Below are 23,124 nucleotides of genomic sequence, written 5' to 3'. Positions count from 1 at the left end.
GATTGCGGGAACCCATCATTATTTGTATAAATAACAGCTAGTATAATTGAGTTAACTGAGTAACTTCCCTGCCCCAGGTTATGATTAAGGGTTTTAAATTGCACAAGAAAGAAACTTCGACACCTTAGGCTCAAAGGGGTTTACGAGGAGTTAACATCCTTATATCTCCACTATTTAGGAAATGAAACAATGCATGTACATCGTCAGCATAGTCTGTTCAAAAGCATCCTGTATGAGGTTGTGGTATCATTTTCGTCATCCTCCCTTAAACGGTTCACAGCTTTAACGAGAGTTAAATATCATAAAACATATGCAAAGTAAAGACGCAATTTAAGACGAGTGATAGCAAAATAATTTATTCAAGACAAACATATGCAATGCACTGATGATGATTATTAACTAGATAATGTCTATCATAAGTCGAATGTTTAGACAAACAGAAAAAAGAAATTGCAACTGAAAGTAAACCTAATGATCTTAAAGTCCACCCTTCTAGCCATCCACAGTATTAGCACTCTTGTTGTGATTAGGCATGGTTGCAGGAGGGTCGAACTCAATTTCTCCAGCGTCGATCATATCCTGGATCTTGTTCTTCAATGGCCAACAATCATTAGTGTCATGTCCAATGCTGTCGGAGTGATAAGCGCATCTTGCTTTAGGATTATATTGATGAGACAAGGTGTTGGGCTTCAGAGGAGGATCCTTTAAAGTAATCAACCCTGCTCTTAGCAACTGTTGTAACGCTTCAGCCAAAGTTATGTTGATCTTTGTGAATTGTCTTTTGGATGTGCCTTGTTTACACTGATTTCTCCTTTGTTGTATCAGCACTTGATTAGAGGCTAGGGTTGCTCCCACAGTATTAGATTCATTCCTCTCATTATGCTCCTTCTTTGAGGTATTAGAATATGTAGCCAATTGAATTTTACCGCTTCGGATACCGATTTCAACACGTTCCCCAGTCAGTATAAGCTCAGTGAATCCAGATGATGAACTTCCCAGCAAATGACTATAGAAAGGACCAGTCAACGTGCTCATAAACATATCGACCAATTCTCTGTCAGCCAAGGAAGGTTTGACTCTTCCAGCTAGATCTCTCCATTTTTGAGCATACTCCTTGAAACTTTCCTTGGGTCCCATAGACATGCTTTGTAGTTACATGCGAGTTGGTGCGAGGTCAGCATTGTATTGGTATTGCTGGTAGAAAGCAACAACCAAATCTTCCCAGGTACGGATGTTGGTACTTTCCAGTTGATAGTACCATTCGAGTTGAGTTCCAGATAAGCTCTCTTGGAAGAAGTGGATCCAAAGCTTTTTATCAGCAGTATGAGGTTGAATCTTCCTCACATATGATCTTAAGTGCAACTTAGGACAAGAGATTCCGTCATATTTAGCAAAAGTCGTAATCTTGAACTTCGGAGGGATGACAACTCCAGAGATGAGTCTTAGTTCCTCAAAATCCAGCCCAGGTACCTTCTGGATCTCTATGGCTTTCATACGTTCTTCAAGCAGCTTGTATTTGTCATTAGGATGTTCATCCTCATGATGATAGTCCTCTTCTTCTTCAGAAGGTTTGGCAGAACCATGATTATCAGTTTTGATACTAGCTTCATCATCTTTCTCATCTTCGTCACTGTCCTCAGAGACTTCGGCTTCCCTGAGTTGCAAGATCGGTCTAAGCTTCTTCCTCAGAGTCTTCTTGCCTTTCTTCTTCTTCTTGGTAAGAAGGGATTTCAACTCATCTTGCCCCTTAGACAAGTTCATGATCAGAGCTTGGAACTCGGCATTCTGAGCTTGGAGATTCTTGACAGATTGTTCGAGATCCATGATGCTGAAATAAACAGCGAGGAAGGATGAGAGACCTATCATAAGAAACCTGTTATGCGATGTTATGAATGCAAATGAAATATTTTCAAGGATCTTTAGAGAATTTAGTTTGCCACATTTAGACATTGAACCAAACACAGCTTTATCTGAGGGACGTCTTCCTTGAGAAATTAAGCTCACCATACCGAGTGGGTCATCGCCTCTGATTTGGGATACTTCTGAATTTGAAGGAGTATGGATAGAGGAAAATAGATCCTCCTGCCCCTTGATAGGTGCTGAGCCTTTGAATTTGAAGGTATGTGGCTAGAGGAAAATAAATCCTCTTGCCTCTTGATTAGGAATTCAGTCCTTGATAAGAGTACCTGAAATTGTGCGCCCTAAATACCTAAGATCCTTGAAAGGGTTAGTTAAATCATGTCATGCGTATGATGTCATGATGTCATGATGTTATGCAATGCATCAGGCAAAGCGTAAGATAGTAAGGACGAGTGATTCCCCCAAGAAAAACCTGCAAGAAAACCAAAGGGTTAGTAGCAAGCACAGACAAATCACACAAGTGTCCTTAGGTTTAAAGGCTTGCATGAGGTTCGTAGGTAAGTACCCTCCCCACTGAGGTTAAGTTGGTTCAACCTGTCCTATATAAAGATCGGGTTCTAGGGAGCTCATATCATTGACCTTTCTCGAAGGCGCTTATCTTAGTTCGGCAATCGAATCACCAATCGAGAAGGTCCTGAAAGTCCAGTCCATATGAGTGTAGCTTCGAGTATCAACCAACTTCAGCCGGAACCAAAGCCAGCCATCTCGCTACTTTCTAATAGGCCAAAGTCAAGTTCAACTAGGGTTTTAGGGGCAAATTAGTGCTTAATGACACCACACAGCAACCAAGTGTTTCCTCAAGTCGGATCCCAAGGAACACCAGGACAAACAAATGTGTCACACTAACGATGGCCGCCAGATCAACCACATCAGTATACGCTGTGCAGTCTCCTTGGTCTTATGCCATTTACCTAATGTTCTCAGATCCGGGTTAGGATCTTTCACACAAGTAAATACCCAAAACAGCCTTTGAAATATAAAGCAGACAAACCAAACAATTAAAGTGAATCCTAAACTCTAAGGTAACCCCTCTTTTAATCAAAAGCATCCCCAGCAGAGTCGCCAGTTCTGTAATACGGTGAACTGACTTTTATATCGAAATGTTGCGGATAGCAAGAGTCGCCACCGACTTTTATTTTATCCAATTGGAAAGGCAAAAAGAACAGGAAAGACCTTGAAAAGACTTTGAGTTCGGGGGGTAGGTTATACAAAGGGAAGGTGTAAGGCACCCTTTGCATCCATGGTTATCCATGGGCTCTTAATTGCTTAGCTCACTTTTTGAATTGTTTGAAATATTTGAAGTGTCGTGTATGTATAAGAAAAGATTTCGTTTAAGGACCTTAGCTTGTAAATAAGCGTAGCCTTGTTTGAAAGTATTTGAAAAGAGGTGTGAAAAGTATTTTGAATTTGTTTGAATTGAGCAAGCAATTGAGAACTACCTACCCTAAGTTTGTCTTTCGTGTTCTTTAAGTCTTTCGGGCGAAAGGGTCTATCCATACCATGAGAGGGTAGGAAGTCTTTCAATTGGATGTGCGGGTCATCGAGAATAATCGTTCGCCACAAGACTGTCCCTTGCCATAAAGGGGCAGGTAGTCTCGGGGAAGGATATAATAGTCATTTTAGGCAACCGTAAAGATACCTTAGCATTCGAAGGGACTATCACCATTTTATCGAGGGACAAGATCACATTTATCGTAGGCAACTCGAAGGGACTGTGATCTTTTATTCCGAGGGACTATGATGATTTGAATTCACAGGCAGCATATGCTAAGGTATCCCTACACTCGAAGGGACTTGACTATTTGATTGAAATCGAAGGCAACAGGCAACAAGAGGGGTACCCTAAAGGTGAGTGTGTGCAACAAGCATGTGGTTGTATTCGATTATATTTATCTTGAATTAATGAGCTACGTCTGATTAATTATCTTGCACTCCCTATTTTACTAACCACGCAGTTATATATCAAACAGAAAAATAAAATGCGGAAAGTAAATGTCCTACGCTATTACAATAAACACCTGCGGGGACGGGGAAATTAAAAGGCAAAAGAAAAATAAGGAGGATCAATAATTAGTATAAACATTCTTAAGTGCCTTGATCTCCCTCGAACCTGAAAATTAAAACGAAAATAATAGGGGGGTGAGTGTATGTGGAATTCATCGACTATTGAGACAAACCCTATTTAAATCCATAAGGCAAAATAAAAAAAATAAAAATTAAAAAGATATTTAAATAAGAAATGGAAACTTAGCTTTTTTTGAACTGGTACGGCGCGTGGCTGGAGAATCTTGGGCAACCCTGAAAAATGAAGAAAAGAAAAGGAAAGAATTGGGCGCGAAAATAAAAGCAAGGAGAGTGAAAGGGCGAATAGAATATAGTAAAAAACATGGTTAAAACCTTATGGCTAAAAAACCTAGAAGAAACCCAAAGATTAAAACCTAAGGGTAAAAAAAACTTATAGTTAATAGACAACTCTTGCATTGTTGATATTAGCCTATAGTTAACGTTACATAAGGGTTTCCCTTAGTTATCTAAGGTTTGTGAAATTTAAAGGCTAAACCTAAAACTATTCATTAAATTATTTAACCTAATTAATTAAGAATTATTTTAATGAATATAATATAAAATCTAAATTAGAATTATATATATAAAAAACTAAATTAAATTGTAAAGAAAAACTAACTTAAATTAAAAGGAAAAGAAAAATAGATTATAAGATAAAAAATAAAAGCATTAAAAGGAATAAAAAAACCTGGGCGTTGATCCTGTGTGGTATGGTTCCTGCAGGTGCATGGTGGACAGCGCTTTCAGGTGCCCTTGGATCTGGCCTTAGTGAGATCGTGTGGTTGACAGGTGCGGGTACGCCGTAGGCCTTGCGTGGGTGTGCGCGCTGGATTCGCTCAGTTTGTAAATGATAAAAATAATTGTCTTTGCCCAGGCTCGAACCTGGGTCCTTTGCAATGCCCAAAGACCTCGTTGCCAATTGTGCTATCAATATCATTCAACAATACTATAGCGTTAATAAAATATATATAGAGAAAATAAAGACTAATGGGAATTTTAAAAGAAAGTCAAGAGGTGGGTCCCTTTATTGCACGCGTAGCCAATTACAGATGGAGAGAGGGTCTGCAAGACTTTGACTGGCGAATAGAATCTGTCCACGCGCGAGGGGAGAGAGACAATGGTTGACCGGCCACCCACGTTTGCACACCCGTCGCTTGTGGACCCCGCTGCATGGATCTTCATCTTCTTCATCATGGACCCAGAATTTGCTACGGTTTGCCTACGGGACTGCTGCGATTTCTGCATCTATCTTTGTAGCAAATATTTCCATAATTTCATACCTGCGAAAACATCAGAAAAACGAAAAACAAGAGCCCATATTACCTAAAACGGCACCCCTGATTCCAATGGTGATGCTATTTTTGGCAAATAAGGCGCGCATATAGGAAAACGAAATCGAAGCTTTGCTATGCCCTAACAATGGCGGATCCTTGTATCTGCGTGAAAGCTTTGTTCCGAAGGTTCCAATCCTCTCTAAATCGTTCCATGAATCCTCACCAATCATCAAATTGCGTTAAAACATCCACACATATGGTAAACGAAGAAACAAAAAAACATGGAAAATATGACACGTGAGATATGAGTATATACATGCCATGGAGCCGTGAATCAATCCATACATGTTCTAAATTACCTCAGGAGTGGAAATATGGAGTTTTTTCTGGATGGGAAGTGGCTGCAACTCAAGAACTTGTATGCCTTAGTTTTGAGATTTTTGGAGACCTTTGTTGCTTGAAAACCCTAGCTCCTCCTTGTATAATTTCGTCCCCTAATGCTTTGGTTAAGTTGTGTTTATATACTAGAGTGATTTAGGTCAACAATTGTGAGCAAAATTCCTTTGAAATCTTTGATTGTCAATTTGGAGAAATTGATTGAAAATATGATTTGTAATCTTTCTATATTTGCCAAATTCCAAAGATTTTCAATCAATCATGAGGAGCACGAAATTATATGGAATATGGGAGTAAATGATGATTGGATTTGATTCAAATTGATCCCTTAAACCATATCTTTGATTTTCTAGTAATTTATTTGATTTTAATCATTTTTAAATGAATAAAAATTCATAATAAATCAAATCAATCAAATAATTTCGTGGCAATTGAATTTTGAGGCCTTGGATAAGTTGAGAGTGAAGATTGGGCCAAGAAAGATTGGGTCCCTTTGCAAAAGATTCATTTTGGGGCCTTTTATTTCACATTTTTCTTCTCAAAATTGTCCAACTTTGACAAGGCATATCTCCCTCAATTTTTAAGATATGGAAGAGTTCTAGGACTTTTTGGAAACCTCAAGATGTCCTCTACAAGCCACTTTGGAATCTCTTTTTCGTTTGAAGAATTTATCTTGATGATATTGGCTTTGACAAAAAATTGCTTTTGGTTGACTTTCAAAAAGGACCTATAATCTTTCGCTCCATATCTCCCAAATGAAGCATTTTTAGACTTGGCATGTGAGAGACAAAATTGTATAGAATTCAATTTCCTTCAAAATGAGCTTTTGATGGAAAATTTCTGATGTTCCATGTGGGAGTTATGGCTGGTCAAAGTTCAATTGACTTTTCCTATGAAAACCCTAATTTAGAAACTTTTGGAATTGTTGATTTCTGATCTTTCCTTGATGAATCATGATCGATTCTTGATCAAATGGTGAATTATACTTTATAATAAGGATGTTGACCAAAAATCAGAAGTTTTGATTGTGGTTTGACCATAGTTTGACTTTTAGGTCAACTAGTCGATTATTGATCGTTTGGTCCGTTGGGTGAGCAATCTTTTGAATCAGAGCTTGAAAATTGGTATGAGGATCCTTTAAGGCATATGAGAGACCATGGGTTTCTTTTGAGGTCTTAGAACCTGATTTTACTGTGAGGAAAGCAAAACCCTAATTCTGAGGCACTTGTTTAGGAGATAGGTAGCTTTGAGCAATTGGAGATCTTTGAGCATTTGAAAGTCAGGTGGACTGAAATGTGATGGGCAAATTTTGGGGTATGACACCTATCATGTATCCTATTAATGGATCAAATTTGTGGGTTAGGAAAAAGTATCCAGATGTTCAACCACAAAAGTATAGAAAAATTCTATATGAAGCACGTATCCATGTCTGTAGTAGTGGTAAAATGCTCCCGCAAGTTCTGAACTGACATGTGATCTCTGTACTCATCATAGGTGTAACACCCCTATAATACCCCGCATAAATATTTAACAATACTCAGAGTAACATGAAAAAGGGCATTACAACTTCCATATAATTAAGCAATACTCATGTCATGCCATAAAAGAGAACGTCAAACCAAACTTATTCAGATCATCATGTTAACACAGCGGAATTATATTTAACATCTGAATAATCAAACAACCAGTCATAGACTTAAAACACCAACATAAGCAATCCACCCAAATAAAAGAGTTTAACAAGTAACTCTAAACCACATTCCCAGTGTTACACGACCAGAGCATGACACGGACCCAACTGACTCTAACGAACTACTTGACGAGTTAATCCTCACCAAGTACGAGAGCTACTCCTCAATCTGAAAAACAACAACAGTAAGGGTGAGTCTCATTCACATTTAACTAATGTCATAAGATATAGATAGTAAAATATCAATCACGTATCATTCATCCAATTACAGTTACGATCAGATTCCCAAACACACAATTAATCACAACCAATACACAATCACACGTATTATAACATTAGACAATCTTCCATTCATGTTATAATAACACAAGTAACCTAATGCAATGTAACTACATGCATGTGGTACCAAAATCAGGGATAACCCATCTCATCGATCCACTATCGTCAAGGATACGACAACTCCCACTCACTAATTCCACACAATGGGAGTTAGCTACCACTGATCCACCATCATCAAGGACCAGCCACGTAATGATTATGAAATGCATGTATTAACCATAACATGCTCATCATCCACATAAACCAACCAAATGTCATAATCATCAACCAATACAGTAATCAATAGCCACACACAGTTATGCTATCCTCAACCAAATAGAATACATATTTTACATCAACAATGTATGTATAACAAACACCAATTACAACCACGACCTCATAACGGTAAACATTCATTAATGTACCTGTATGCATAAACCACCACAATTAAATAAAATCGAGTGTTTTTAAAATAATTTCGGCTCACGACCCAAAACACTATTTTATTATGCAAATCATTTGATTAGTTTTACTATGCTCAAAACGGCACCAAAATCTGATTTACAGTTTAAAAGTTATGCCTCCTTAAAACTTTCCAAAATGGCCTGTTACTAACAGCACGCGGCGCCAACATTGGTTCGCGGCGCGAACTGAGCGAGTAAAAAAAATTCCTTAACCTTCTGCCAAGCACTTCACGGCGCAAACATGTGTTCGCGGCGCGAAACGAGAAAAGAAGTACGCCTTCGCGGCGCAACCATGTGCTTGCGGCGCGTACTGAATACATAAAAACTTCCCGGCTTTCTGCCAAGCAGTTCGTGGCGCCAAACCGATTTCCAGGAATCCGAATCGCAGAAAACAGCCTACGATTCTATCCTTATTTCACCGAATCATTACCAAACTGATTCCATTTTTACCAGATTTCACGTACAATGAAACAACACATATTATAACACACATCCAGCACACAATAAGAGTCTATTAACATCATATCAGTATCTAACATCCAGAATTAACCAAATCGTGTGACTTTCATCAAATTGTCCCAATCCCAACCTAACATCCTAAAACCTAAACGTAACTCAATTGATACAAACAAACATGCTCAATCTATCCTACTACCTATAACCCCATAAAAGAAGATAAATGGAAGAGTCCCCCTTACCTGAAGGTTGATTCTTCGCTCTTCCTCTGTCGCACTTCTCTGCTTCTCTTCTCTTTTCACGTTCAAGCTTTTTTTCTCTTCTCTTGGTTCTATTCTTCTTTTCTCACAATCCCTCTATTTTGTGGAAAAATAAAATAAAACCATTTTAATTAGTAATAGGGCCTACCAATACACCCCCTCTTTACTAATCACGACTTAAGTCCATTTGCTTAATTTCTCACTAGCTCTCAATAATTCCAAATAATTCAATTAAATTAATTTAAAAATAAACTATGAAAATATGGAGTGTTACAATAGGAAGCCTGATAACTCGTTCCAAAATCTTGGTGGTTCAACATAGAATTTGGGTGAAATTTCATTGGCTTAACTTATCATGCGAAATGCATACTCTTCCAATATCTACAAGCGGTTAGGTGCTTGTTGTTGCTACTGACATCCTTCAAGTTGATGGATTCTTGGATGGTAAAATTGATCTTGCTATTTTTTTTGTGCTTCATCTTGGTCACTTGCATTAATTGGATGTATAAGGATTCTTTTCATGGCTCTGTTATTGATTGGGAGCATAAGACTCACTATCACATCATCAAGGTGACTTGGAACCCCAACTAACTTGCATAACTAATTAATAACATAAAATAGCCACAAGATCGTTGTGGTGAATCAACCATGTACTTGATATTTTCAGCAATTAACAACCCAACATCAATTGGCTCCTGGTTTAGAATTGCCATCAGAGTCATACATCTTTTCACAATAAATTTAGACGGGTTAGATACATCCTCTAAAGTTTGATAATAAAGGAAGCTCATGATTTTGGGATTGGGCGCATCTGCCTAATGCACAGCCTCAATGGTTTACCCTTCACAATAACCACTCAACTTCAGGCTGAAAAAACTCTTATTCCATCCTCTCACACATTCTCTTTATCATGCTAATACCCCTTCTATTCTGAATGTTACACCTATTTGGAGGTTGGAGATGAAGTAATTAATTAATTTTAGAAGGACTATAATCCATACTTTACCTTGCATATAAGAAATGTAGTCTTTGTGAGGTTGCAAAGAGTTATTGGTGTAAAAATCCAACCTAATGGATTTGTTGGTTTCTTTAATCAAACTGTTAAACCTCATAAATACTCTCTCTTCAAACATGATGATAAATTCTTCATAGCCCTCCAAATCTTGAACATCTAAAGCTCTTTCACTCACAACGTTGTAATCTTTCACCTTTAGGTACTTTTCAGCGCGAGCTTGTGACAAGAATTGGTAGTTTGGGAAGAGTATGACATCTTGAATGAGTGGTGCAGATGATGTTAAGGCTTGATAAATTTTGCTTCTTTTTTAGGCCATATCTCTGTAACAAAGAGTACACAAAGACAACAAAATAAAGCAAGAAGTTTGAGAATAAAGTGGGTAGAGAGAGTTTCTAAAAGCAGTAGCACAAGAAATATGCAAAGAATGGTAATTTATAGGTCCTGTAGCGCATCCATCGTGATCACAATAAATTGCATCGCGATTACAATGAAGTGCTTCGCAATTGCAATGCCCAAGGTCTCTTTCTAAAGTCTCCATCGCGACCGCAATGGAATACATCACGACCTTGATATATCACCAACGCTACCATGACGGAGCCATCGTGAGCGTGTGACAAATCCTTTTATAACAACATGCTACAAATAGCAAACCAATAAAGGAAATAACATCACACGATAAAATTAAATTTTAAGAAATTTAAATTGTGATAATAAGTAAAAGTTGATAGGTTGCCTCCTACTAAGCTTTTTTTGAGGTCATTAGCTTGACTCTTTCAGTCTAAGGCTCTGCGGTTGTTAGAGATACTTTTTCGACTCGTATCTCATATCCCCTGCATAGAATCTTAGCTTCTTGCTTTTTCATGGTAAAAGTGTGTGAATTTTTGAGATCCTGTATTTCTATAACATCATCTGTAAACACTTTGTTAATGAAAAAAGGAGCCAAACATCTAGATGTCCACTTATTAAGGAGTATCCTCAATCGAGGTTTATACAGCCAAACATTTTGTCCTACCATAAATTCTCTTCTCACCGGATTCTTTTTGTGGTGCTTTTTCGATCTTTCTTTCATCATGTCTATCTGGTAACACTAAGGGTTTTCTTTTCTGTGTTTCATCACTTCAAATACGTTGAAGACAATTTTTTCGTCGTTAAAACTTAATATTAACTCCTAAGTGCGACATCAATGAGAGTTTTACCTATTGCAAGAATGGTTTCCCAACAGTAATAATGTATCAGAATCTTCAGGCATATCAAAAATTACAAAATCAATTGAGAACAAAAAATCATCAACTTTAAATCGTTACCTCACTTTTTTTCTCTCCCAGAATTATTCTCAACCTCTTCTTCAACTACCACTTCTTTTCCACTCTTTTTCTTAACCTCGCTCGATTCTTTTTTTCCTTACTCACTCTTTATTTCGAAGGTACCACTCTACTCCTCAACTCAATGGCTTTGCAACTTTCATTTTTTGGGTTATGTACAGTGGTACCAATAAATGCCCCACTTGAACTAGCTTGTGTTTCCATTTATCAAAACAGTTGAATGATTTCTGTAACACCCGTATATTTTAATTTTTAATTTAGATGGAAATTTAATTTATAATTAGAATTATTGGTGGTTTGTGGGATTTAATTGGAAGAAAGATGGTTTATAGTGTTGGGCCAAGTGTGGTATTAGTAAAGAGGGGGTGCTATGTTAGTAAAGCCCTTTACTAATTAAAATGTTATTTTTCATAAAAATAAGGAAAATTGGGAGAAAGGAAAAAAGGAACGTGAAAAGCAGAGCAGATGAGATGAGGGATTGGGAAGCTGGTACGTGAAGAGGAGCAATGGAGGGAGAGACCAATCAAGAATCTTTGGCTAAGGTAAGGGGGGACTCTCCGGTTATCATCTATTATTGTGTTCTTGGATAATAATATTGATTGGGGATGTTGTTGAGTCAATTGGATTATATGTCGGGTTTAGGGAGGTTATGAATTGATGAAAATTGCATGAATTATTGATTGATTATGTGTTGTTTTGATGTGTGATGATGAATAATGATGCAATTGATGATTAACTGACTGTATATGATGTTTAGAGTCAGTTTTGGACTCAAATTGGGTGAGATCGCAGGATCTGACGCAGACCGAAAGTCTGTGAAATCGCCAGTTCGCGCCGCGTCCCAGTGTTGGCGCCGCGAAGGCGTACTTGTTTTCTCGCATCGCGCCGCGTGCATAGGTTGGCGCCGCGAACGTGTTTGTATGCTTCAGGTCGCGCCGCGAACTTTGGTTGCGCCGCGTGCTGTAGCGAAGTTGTTTTCTTGGAAACGTTAAATGATGTGTAACTTTCGAACCGTAGGTCCGTTTTTAGTGTCGTTTCGAGCACGATGAATCTTATGAGATAACCTACGTGTTTAAATGATGAAATGAGGTGTGAATCCAATTATTTTTAAATATGATTTTATTTCTTGGTGTATGATGTATTGTACATATATGTGATGAGATGTGTTAAATACATGCTATGTTGAAATATTAATCATGTGACGATTTGTTTAATTGGATGATGTATTGTTGACATATATGATGAAATGTGACAATATAAGATGTTGTTTTGAAAAACATTATGATGTGATGATTTGTTGAGAGTTGTATGATGATGACTGATTTGTTTTGGAATAATGTGGATACATGTGTGTTCTTATTATTGATGATGATGATTGATGTGGACACATGTATGTTCTTTAATGATGATGATGATGATGATGATGATTGGTTGTATTTGAATGATGCTAATGTATATAAACATACTTTGATGATGATGATAATGATGACGAAATGGGTATTTGATGATGTTACTCATTAGACTTGACGATGGTATAGTATGTTGTATATGTTGCATTCATTCATGTTCATTAATGATACTGTATCCATAAGGGTGTGTTGGATCAGTGAAGGGCATGATTCCCATTGTGTGGAATCTGTGCTGGCAGGGCCGTATCTGGATGATGTTGGATCGGTCATGGGTTATTCCCATTTGATGATGTTGGTACCACATGCATAGTGTCAGTTCATACATATGCATACTTTTATAACATGATTGGAGGTATTCCAGTGTTATAAATATTGATGACGTGTTGGTCGTGTGCTTTGTTGAATTAATGTTGAGTATGATTGTCTGTTTGAAAGATGTGTTCTGTTGATGTTTGTGTAAGCGATGGATGTTCCTGATAATCTGAATATGATGAAATTGGGTGAATAATATAACTATGATGTGTTGTTATTTAAGATGCAATAACATTTGTTAACTATGATGAGACTCACCCTTACTGTTGACATTTTCAGATTGAGGATAGCTGCTTTCGACTTGGTGAGGATTAGCTCATAAGTCGGTTTAGTTGTTGTGTCGGTGTCATGCTCTGATAGATGTAACACTGGGGACGCGATGTTTTGAGTTCGATTATAACTCTATTCTTTATTTTATTTGAAGTCTGATACATTAACAATGTAATGTTGACTTGATGATTTGATTCCGCTGTGTAAACATGATTTTTATCTAATGAGTTATAATTTCAGATGTTTCAGTGAATGCATGACATATGCCGAACGTGTGTTTTCTTTTATTTTTGAATTGTGACACCCTTTGCATGTTTACTCTGATTTAATTTTGTTAATTGCCGTGGGGTATTAGAGGGGTGTTACAATTTCCATCTCCAAAATATTTATAGAGGCTTCAATGTTTTTGTTCATGGTGATTTGATTTTGTGTCATCTCCCTTTGTGTTTTAAACGTATATTCTTGATTTTCCTAACTTGTTCAAAACTTGTATGAGTTGCCTTCATGAAGTTGGACAAGGTTTCCTCTAGATGTGATGGTTTTTGTTGAGGTGCTTGAGGAACCTGTTGAATTCCTTGATTAGCATTCAAGATTTGATTGTTTCTCCACTTAAAATTAGGATTTTGGAACAAGGATTATTCTTTTGAAAGTTTGTGTATTGAGCTTCAACACTCTTAACCTCTGGTGTAAAGTTTCCTTTTACACGCCCGTCATCACAAAAATCACACATGAGTGTCTGAATTTTACTCACATTCGCTTGTGCTAGTTGGGACGCAGATAACTGATTAGAAAATACCTCTATTTGAGTTAATAATGCTTTATTCGAATCAATTTTAAGAACACCCTTTTGTTTTACCGCTCGGTCACTTGAGTGATACTCATTCTGGCACATATTTTTAGTTGGTGTCTTTACCCCATCTTTATTCTTTGTACTCAATGTACCTCCAGTTAAGGCATCGAGAAACATTCTCGTTTGGATTTTCAGCCCACTGATAAAGTGTGCCATCGGTTCCATGGAACTCATATTATGATTTTGACACTTACTAAGTGACAACTTGAACCTCTCCAATACATTAGACAATGACTCAAACTCGTCCTGATCAAAATTGGAAATTACAACTTTTTTATCCACGAATTGAGCATTTAAGTAATACCTCTCTAAAAAAATTCTTCCTGTTATTTTTAGGTATGAATAGTACCATTTGGTATGCATCCAGCCAATCCTTAGCGCAACCTATAAAAGAAAAACCAAACAAACGTAAATTTTCCTAATTACCAGTAACCTCATTTGGCTTGTACATCGAGCATGTCTCATAGAATTTATCATGATCCTCACAAGGGTCTCTTATTGCTTGCCCGTTGAATGTGTTATCCTTTAAACGTGAAAGTACATAATTCTTAATATCAAAAGTTACATGATTAGTTAGTTAAAATCCTAAATTAAGATATTTGTCTAACATAAATTCTCCTGCAATAATCCCCCAATGTTTGTCGTGGTTGAATTATCATCTTTTCCCTTTATTTTTTTGGTTCTTCTGTAACTTATAATGTTTCTAGTTTCACTTTATGAATTGCTCACGTTGTTCTTTTGATTTCTGGTTCTATCAGTATCAGTATCGAATCAGAACCTCACATAAATAAATAAACAATACCTTAGTAGCACTGCACCAAATAGAACATAATCAGAGTATAAAATTAAAATTGAAACTTAAATGAAAAATATAACTAATAAAACTAAAATTAACAATTAAAAATATTTCACAAATATTGCCTTGTTGAAAATATCAACAATCTCTGACAACAGCGCCAAAAATTTGATGACTTAACTAGCTATTGTACTAATCTCGTCTAAGTAACAAAATAATTCGTCTCCATAAGAATTGCAAATTTGAACAAGCTAATACACCAATAAAATACAACCACACACCCAAAGTATATAATCAAAATCTCAAGAAGATCTCTTAGGAAAAGGAGTAGGCCAACAATCAATCGAACCTGGATAAATATATAGTGCAATCTCTCTAACACTTACTCTCTTTATTTTATGCTATTTACTGTTTTTATTTCCGATGCTATTTATTCTTAATAAATTACTAACACAATTTCATGTATAATTAAGAAAAATCACTAAAGTAATCTTAAATTTTAAAGAGAAAAAGGGATATGCACTGACAGTGTAAAATATTTTTACACTGTCAACCAATCACAACCATGTATCCAATTAAAACACAATTTTAATTAAAATAAATTAATATGACATGGCAAGTGTAAGGATTTTGATTGAATGTATGTGTAAAGTTTATTTACACTGTCAGTGAACTACCTTTAAACTCAATTTTAAATACCACAATTTATCCTCTTTTGTACTTAAAATCGATTGTTCAACGTATATGAGGTAATACAAAGTTCATTAAAGATAGACAATCACACATCGTTTGAATTGGACATTTTAGTCGTCCTCGTCCCTTAATCAAATCACATTGGTGGGTACACTCACTTATTAGTTGCATCACTTGCCTTCTGTTAGGTTTGGTTAAAACCACCCATTGCCCACTCATAAAGGTTTTTTTTTTTAAAAAAAAAACTTGTGAATTTTGAAATAAACACAAAAAACTTTTTTTTTTTTTAAAAAAAACTTGTGAGTTTTGAAATAAACACAAAAACTTTTTTTTATAGTAAAAATATTTAGACGAATTTGAAAACTTAAAAAAACTCGATCTGATGCTTAATAGATTGTGCTACGAGCATTATTAATTATGAAGTTACAAATAAAAAAAATTTGTTAAAAACAAATTTGATTGTATCAAACTTAAAAAAACTCGATTTGATCCATAATAGATTATTCGATCCATTATGCTACCTTAATAGCAAATAATAAAGATATTACCTTAATTGCAAATAATAAAGATATGATTGTATCAAATTAAGACCAACACTTTTAAAGTTCAAACAATTTATTTGTAAAAATTTATAGAAATAATTTATATTATTGTTTATAAATTGTTATGAGGTTAAAGATAATATATTGACAATTTAAAATAATTTTAGTGTTATTCAATTGATAAGTTAGCATTTAATATAATTATGATTGATTCATAGTGTAAAGTTAATTCACGATAGCTGTCCTTTGTATATTTTTTTTTCTCAATTGTTAGTATAAGTTAATTTTCATAAATTCTTCAAAAATAAATATATATTATTTCTGAAAAAGTTTGTGTGTAAAGTTTAGCGACTTTCTTCCTCTTCTTCATATTCACACACATTCAGAGATTCCTTCGATACGTTACAAATTTCAGAAAACCCAGATCTATTTCTCTCTTCAGATCTACGACGTCGTTTTATAAGCGAGAACAACAACAATAGTAATAATAAAATAAAAAAATGGGTGCGAATCACTCATCACAATCCGTCGAAGATAGCGATGACGAAGAAGAAGAACAAGAAGAAGAAGAAACCAACATTAACGGCCATATAAGTGGGTCCCAATTACGTAACCACCTTATAGTCAAGAAGGTTCTAGAACAAGAACCCGAAATGCTTCCGTGCCACGCGTCAGCTTCTCCGCTTTCTCCGCAACTCTCGTCTCTCGGAACTCCGCGGCTCGGTCCGTCGATCAAGGTGTGGGATCCGTATAATGTTTTGGCTCCGCCGACGCCGCTTCAGTCGCCTCCGGCGACGGGGATGTTTTCGCGGAGTTTTTCGTCGGTGAGTGAGGAGGAGGTTGTGGAGGTTTATTTGATCTGTCATGGGGAATGTGAGTTGAATTTGGCGCCGGAGTTGGTTGGTGGTAGGTGTTCGGAGGCGGTGTTGACGCCGAATGGGAAACGGCAGGCTAGGGCTTTGGCTGTTTTTCTGAAATCTCAGGGAGTTAGGTTTAATGCTGTTTATTGTTCGGTGTTGGATCGGGCTAGGTCAACCGCGGTTTCGGTGTGTAAGGTAATTCTCTCGTTGATTTCATTGTTGTTTGTAGATGTTTAAGTTCTGTGTGAGTTGAATTATGTTATGCAATTGGATTGAATCTGAGGTAGATATATTGAATAATGTAGTATTACTGCAATTTTGATGAAATCAAATGAAGGCGTTACCATAATTTGGTTAAACTCTATGTGATTCTGAACTTAGATGTATTTCTCATGAGTGAGCATAAAGTGAAGTAAGTAATGTAAACTAATGATAAGAAAATCAGGATCTATTTTTTAAGTTAATCAGTGTTGTCAATCATGGATAGTCGATCAAATTCCGCTATGCAGTCCAGTTCAAATATGCTAAATAGTGTATTGCAGAACAATAGTGATCTGTCCAAGTTCTGCAACATTGTAGCTGCAATTTAGCAACCCGGAATATAACCATTGTTTGTTTTTTTTTTTAAATGTCTCATTCCATCACATTCACCCCAAAATTGGATGAAACAAAAAAATTGGGGAATTGGATGGAAATTGGAATGTATTCCATCAGGTTCCATTTCATCCATTGTCAGCTAATCCAAACAATGGAACCTCATTAGTTACCACTCCATTCCATCCCATATCACCAATCCAAACATACCCTTAATTACTTATTAAACTCTAAAGGAAGTTGTTTACTACTGAAGAATCTGATCTGTTAAATGGTACTAATTGCGGACATGCTACTACAATTGATAATATTGTAAAAGGTTAGGGATAAATGTGAGTGATTTGGATACTTAGTTAATTGAAACTTCTAAAAGATTAATGTTGTGGTTTAAATTGTGGTTGTTAATTTCATTTTAAAACTTTAATACTATGTTGAACGGTAGAAGTTGAGTATTAGGTAATGTTGTATTTACAATTTACAAATATATGAGACAATATAGCTGAAATGGAAAATAGTAGAACTGATTCCTTGTCTGATCATAAGTGAAAATGTCAATGAAGTTTCCTTGCAAACTGATCGCTTTTTTTTATTTTTTATTTTTTTAAGTTAACTATGTTGTTATTATTGCTTTTCAATAATTGCTTACCTTAACATCGAGTATGCTAGTTTTTTTTTTTCCTATATTATCATGATTTATTTTCTTAGAATGTCTTTCTCGTGATGGATGAAATCTCCTGATTGATGATTACACTTGCATGTTATATGTATTTTTTTAACGGGGAAATGATAAGACGCATCCGCTTTTTATCAATGCTACTTTTGATTACCTAGTATGTTCCATAGAACTGGGCTAACTTTTAAGATGATTGAAGAAGTTGTCTGTTATGAGTATCATTTGGCCCCAATTATGTTGGTTTTCATCCCTAACATTTATCAAATTGTTATTCCGTCCATCAATTCCCTTATAACATGAAATTTAAACTAAGTCTCATGTCCATTGTTGGGATTTGGAATTTGTTGTGACTTTATTGCTTAATGAACAGAAGACACAACTAGAATTGGAAAAAACAATAAGAAAAGCTAGGCAGTCTCTAAGATTCAAAAATTTCCTTTCAATTTACATGATTTGTTGATATAATTTTATACAGGTATAAACTAACAGATGATTTGATTGGCCAAACCTGATATTATAAACATACAAGTAAGTAGGTTAGCAGACCTTGTCACCAAGATTTTGACTGAAATGTGTCGGTACTAATATTCATGCTAAAAATGAACACTAGAAGGAAACTTAGCCAAAATGGTTTTTGTTACTTCTAAAATTCATTTATTTTATTGACTTTTGATATTGAGATGAAAAAACTAATGGGTCCACTGTCCACATTAGCTTTTAATGGTAGTTCAACATTGTACAAAATATATCAGTTGCCACATCTGACTGTTATTGTTGCTTTGCACTGAATGCTGACTTGCATGAGTGAAATTTATAAAAGTCATTTAGCATTTAATCAAAGCAGGATAAAAAGGAGGAGACTCTAAAACCTCAAATGGTAATTGTGATTTTATTTATTGGTATAGAATGATGGGAGGGAATTTTTAGCACCCGTTGGAAGGCTTAAAGCATGAGAAATAAGAAGTCGAGTGGGGCCAAGGAATCAATTTGGTCAGCCCCATTAGTCAGAGGCCTTGTTAGTTGAGAGGCAGATCTTGTGAGCTGTTAGAATAGTTAATTGGTTAGGCTATAGGCAGAGAAGGTAGAGAGTTTGGTAGTTGGTATTGATATGTGGAGGGAGACCTCCTCTCGAATCCTGCATAGACAGCTTTTAGTAATTACTTCTCTCCTAATTTAGGTTCACAGTTGTTCCAGAGCAAGCAAGAAGACAGATAAAATTCTACAACTTTCTTACTAATTGTTTCTCAATCTCTAAATCAAATTTATCTACGCTCGGAGAACTCCCAAATCCAGATGGTTAGTTGCTCATTGTCTGCACAAATGAAGGAGCAATTACTTGAAGAATTTCTAATGGAGCTGCCAAACTTAAAGAATGCATTCAAACTTTTAAAAAGTAAACTCAAGGGATTCTTGTATTTTGAAGGAGTTACATTTGGGGGGTGTATTTGACCCAAGCTCCATCTTTTACATGGAAAAGTGATGGAGGGAAGTTGCAGCTGGTAGCCGAAGCACTGAAAGCATATGCTAACCATCGGTGCCAATGGAAGGAGGCCAGGAATCCTGTTAGAATCATCAAAAGAGGCAGAGGAAGGCCCAACTAATGAGAAAGAGCCTAGGTCTTATAGAAAAAAGGAAGCAAGAAGTTAGGAGCTTATGGTAGTTTTTTGGCAGGTAGTAATCAGTTGAGATACAATTGGAAAAAGAGTAGTAATTGGGAAATGGGCTGGTTGATGAGGGTGTCTTGTAGTTTTGCGTAACTGAGTAGTTACTATTTGTGCTCCTTATTTTTCTGAATTGTACCAATACATTTTCATTTCCTTTCTTTCTCCTATTCTCCATCTTCTTTCCAATTACTGGATCATAACAAATGCTTAGTTGATGTGGGAAAGCTTCTGAAAGGCAGTGCTCAAGCAGTACTAAACTCAAGTGTACTGAACCTGACAGTTTGATCTGTGACGCAGTGTTATAATTTTTGGAGCTAGAAAATAGGAGCAAAGATGAAGGTTTGAAGTCTAATTATAGAAAAAAAAACTGATTTTGTGGTTGCAAAAACAATGAGTAAAACAAACATTAAGGTGGATAAGTGTGTATGCTGGATGACACACTTGATTGGCCTATGATGAAGAAAAGTGTACTGTAGAATAGGGTTAGGTTAGGACAGCCATATTCTTTTAACAAAAAAGGCGGTGCAGGAAAAGGGACCATGTGGTTTGGCTAGGGTGGGACGGAAATGGATTTAAATATGCCATGGCCATAGAGAAGCCACCCAAGAACGAGATGGCGAAGAAGAAATAAAAGATCAGGAGGATGAATTCAAAGTCAATTAAATATGCCTTGGTTTATCCCCTATAACTTTGGTGACAAGAAGGCAAAAAATAAATTTAATCAGAAGGTTTCAAATCTTGGATCAACCAAAAAGATTGCATCTAAACGACAAACAAGGCAATAAGGGAAGCAACTTTAGATCCCTTTGGTTCTTGTGGGTAGACTTAATCTTAAGAAACAGAGGTAGATGAAGCAAATCCTGCCAGAAACATCAGAAGGATCTTCATGGTTTAAAATCAATGAAGAAAAAGCCGTACTTTCCCATATTTGCATTTCAGAAGGGGAAAGAATGAGGAAATGAGTGAACCTGTTTCTATCTAGAAGCTTATAGAATGGGTTGATTTGGAAAGCTAGGGTAGAAGGTATGTACTTGATCCAGGTGTGTAAGTAGTGAGAACTGAGAAGAAGAAATGACTTTTAGAGGCACAAGTCGCAAAAAGAAGCCTAAACCAGGAATCACAGAAAAAGATAACACAGAACAAGAACCATGAATGTTCCAGTTGGGCGTGAGTTAAACCTGGAACAAGAACCACAAACAAACCCAATACAAGAAACATGAATCCCGTGCCAGAAACCCATGATGACAAATGCAGGAATGAATGGCGAGATTGTGTAGCTGAACCAAAAAACACATAAATAACACTGGTACACACTCTATTAGGGACTCCATGATCACTATAAATTAGTAATGGTTGTAATTTTATTATATACAATTAGTAAACTAATAATGGAAGAAATTAACAAAGTAACCCAATCTGCATGGGAACCCTGGAAGTATAAGTTTTCCCAATAGTTGAAGGCTGAGTTGAGTGATGTGTCTCTATGCTTTCAGCCACAGGATGGGAGTGAGAGTTGTTGGCTTTCTTGGTTTTAGACATTGGAGAACCTACTAACAGTAATGCAGTTTCGATCCATGGGCTGGATCTGTAAGTTTGCAAGTGGGCTATCCTTTAGGTAGTGCTTGTTAGTTGTGTGCTGTCCATGTAATTTTATTTGTTAGGCTATTATAATTAGCGGTACAGATAAAATTGATGGGTGGAGTTGGTATACAGATTCTGAGCTCTTGCAAAGACAGTTCTTTAGTCTTTTGTTCTCTTAACCTAGGTTATCCATTAAATTTGTTTGAATTAGTAGCATGATTGTCTTACACTGAACTTCATTTGTCTTTAAACTTTCACTTCTAATGGTTGCAAAACTGCATATGACAAATAGATTGATTACATCTCAGAACTTTGTGCCATAAATCTCACTCTAATGACTAATATTCCAATGAACAGGAAATAGATTTTTCAGAGGAGCAAATTCAATCCTCAGAGGCACTTTCCGAGATTAGCCAAGGAAATTGGGAGGGCTGTCTTCGATCAGAAACATACACACCAGAAGTTATGAGCTACATTGACAGGTTCCAGCCAGATTTTGCTGCACCTTCTGGAGAAACACTTAGACAAGTAGAATTCCGAATGATTCGTTTTTTAAACGAAACTGTCTTGGGATTACATGAAAAACTGAGACTAGTTTTCTCGTCACATCAAAATGACAGTCACACATTTTCTCAGCACAATTCCCATGCTCTCACAAACTCAATTCATGACCAAGATGGAAATTCTCTCCATTCAAACCAATGGGATTCTCCCTCCAGGCATCGACCTGCATTCTCAAGGAAAAAATCTGGTAAGAGCAGGCTACAATTTGTGACAACTACCGGAGATGAGATTGAAGACGACCTTCCTTCTAGCAACGCAATCCACGAAAATTCCCTGCGTAATTCTAATTTCAGCAGCTTTTCATCATCTGCTTCTTGTATAGGACTATTTACTCATTCTGTGCCAATCAAGTGTCTCCTTACTGGTCTTCTTGGATGTAGTCCCTTGATGTCACATAAGTTCTGCATAGAAGACTCTTCAGTGACTGTGTTGCAGCACTCTCTCAGAACTGGTTGGCAGATAAAAAAGCTGAATGACACAGCTCATCTCAGGCTTCTCTAGTGAAAGCTGTACGCAGCCATCTTATTTTTTTTTTTGGATTATAAATGTCGCGTGGTTGTCTATACACCAGTCCTCGAGATTTTACACCTTTGATTGTAACCTTTATTTATATCTGCACTGGTACATTCCGAAAGAGGAATGATGCAGTCTTTGGTTTGTTGTATCAATTCTTTTTGGTTTAAAGCATTACTAAAATTGTTGCTACTATGAAAATATATACATGCTAGTGTATCCATGTAAATTCAATGGCTTTGCCAATATGGTATGTTACATGTCAATCAGAGTTAGCAAACCTCATCACTTAGAAGGTTGTGTACTATATTGGACTACTCATTCTTCTCTAATAGAATCAACACTCTCCAAATAAATCATCTACAGTGGAACCCATTTTCCACTCACTGTCATATTATTGATCTTATTCTTCTCTTACTTAAACATCAATATAACATCAAAACATCTTATTATCCTCGTAATCTCCTGCCACTTAAAATATACTCCAATATTCACTCGAAAAAGTTTTTCTGGGTTCTTTATTCAATACTCCATTTTAGATTTTCTTAAACCTTGACATAAATCTTTCATTTTCTTTAATTATTGCGTATTATGCATACACTATGTTTTTCAACACCACTAATT

The 23,124-nt window shown here is 36.3% G+C and overlaps 1 protein-coding gene across 1 annotated transcript; it reads left to right on the top strand.

The window, feature by feature from the left end:
• Window positions 1-16,365: 16,365 nt before the first annotated feature.
• On the top strand, window positions 16,366-22,780 carry LOC131632187 (uncharacterized). The gene is made up of 2 exons (XM_058902969.1): window positions 16,366-17,106; window positions 21,781-22,780. The coding sequence occupies exons 1-2, from the start codon at window positions 16,552-16,554 to the stop codon at window positions 22,486-22,488; spliced, it is 1,263 nt and encodes a 420-aa protein (XP_058758952.1). The 5' UTR covers window positions 16,366-16,551; the 3' UTR covers window positions 22,489-22,780.
• The last annotated feature ends 344 nt before the right edge of the window (window positions 22,781-23,124 follow it).

This window comes from Vicia villosa, unplaced genomic scaffold, assembly GCF_029867415.1.
Source record: "Vicia villosa cultivar HV-30 ecotype Madison, WI unplaced genomic scaffold, Vvil1.0 ctg.000911F_1_1, whole genome shotgun sequence".
NCBI lineage: Eukaryota > Viridiplantae > Streptophyta > Magnoliopsida > Fabales > Fabaceae > Vicia > Vicia villosa.
The sequence above is the reverse complement of the archived record's forward strand: the minus strand, read 5'-3'. Positions and strand labels throughout refer to the sequence as shown.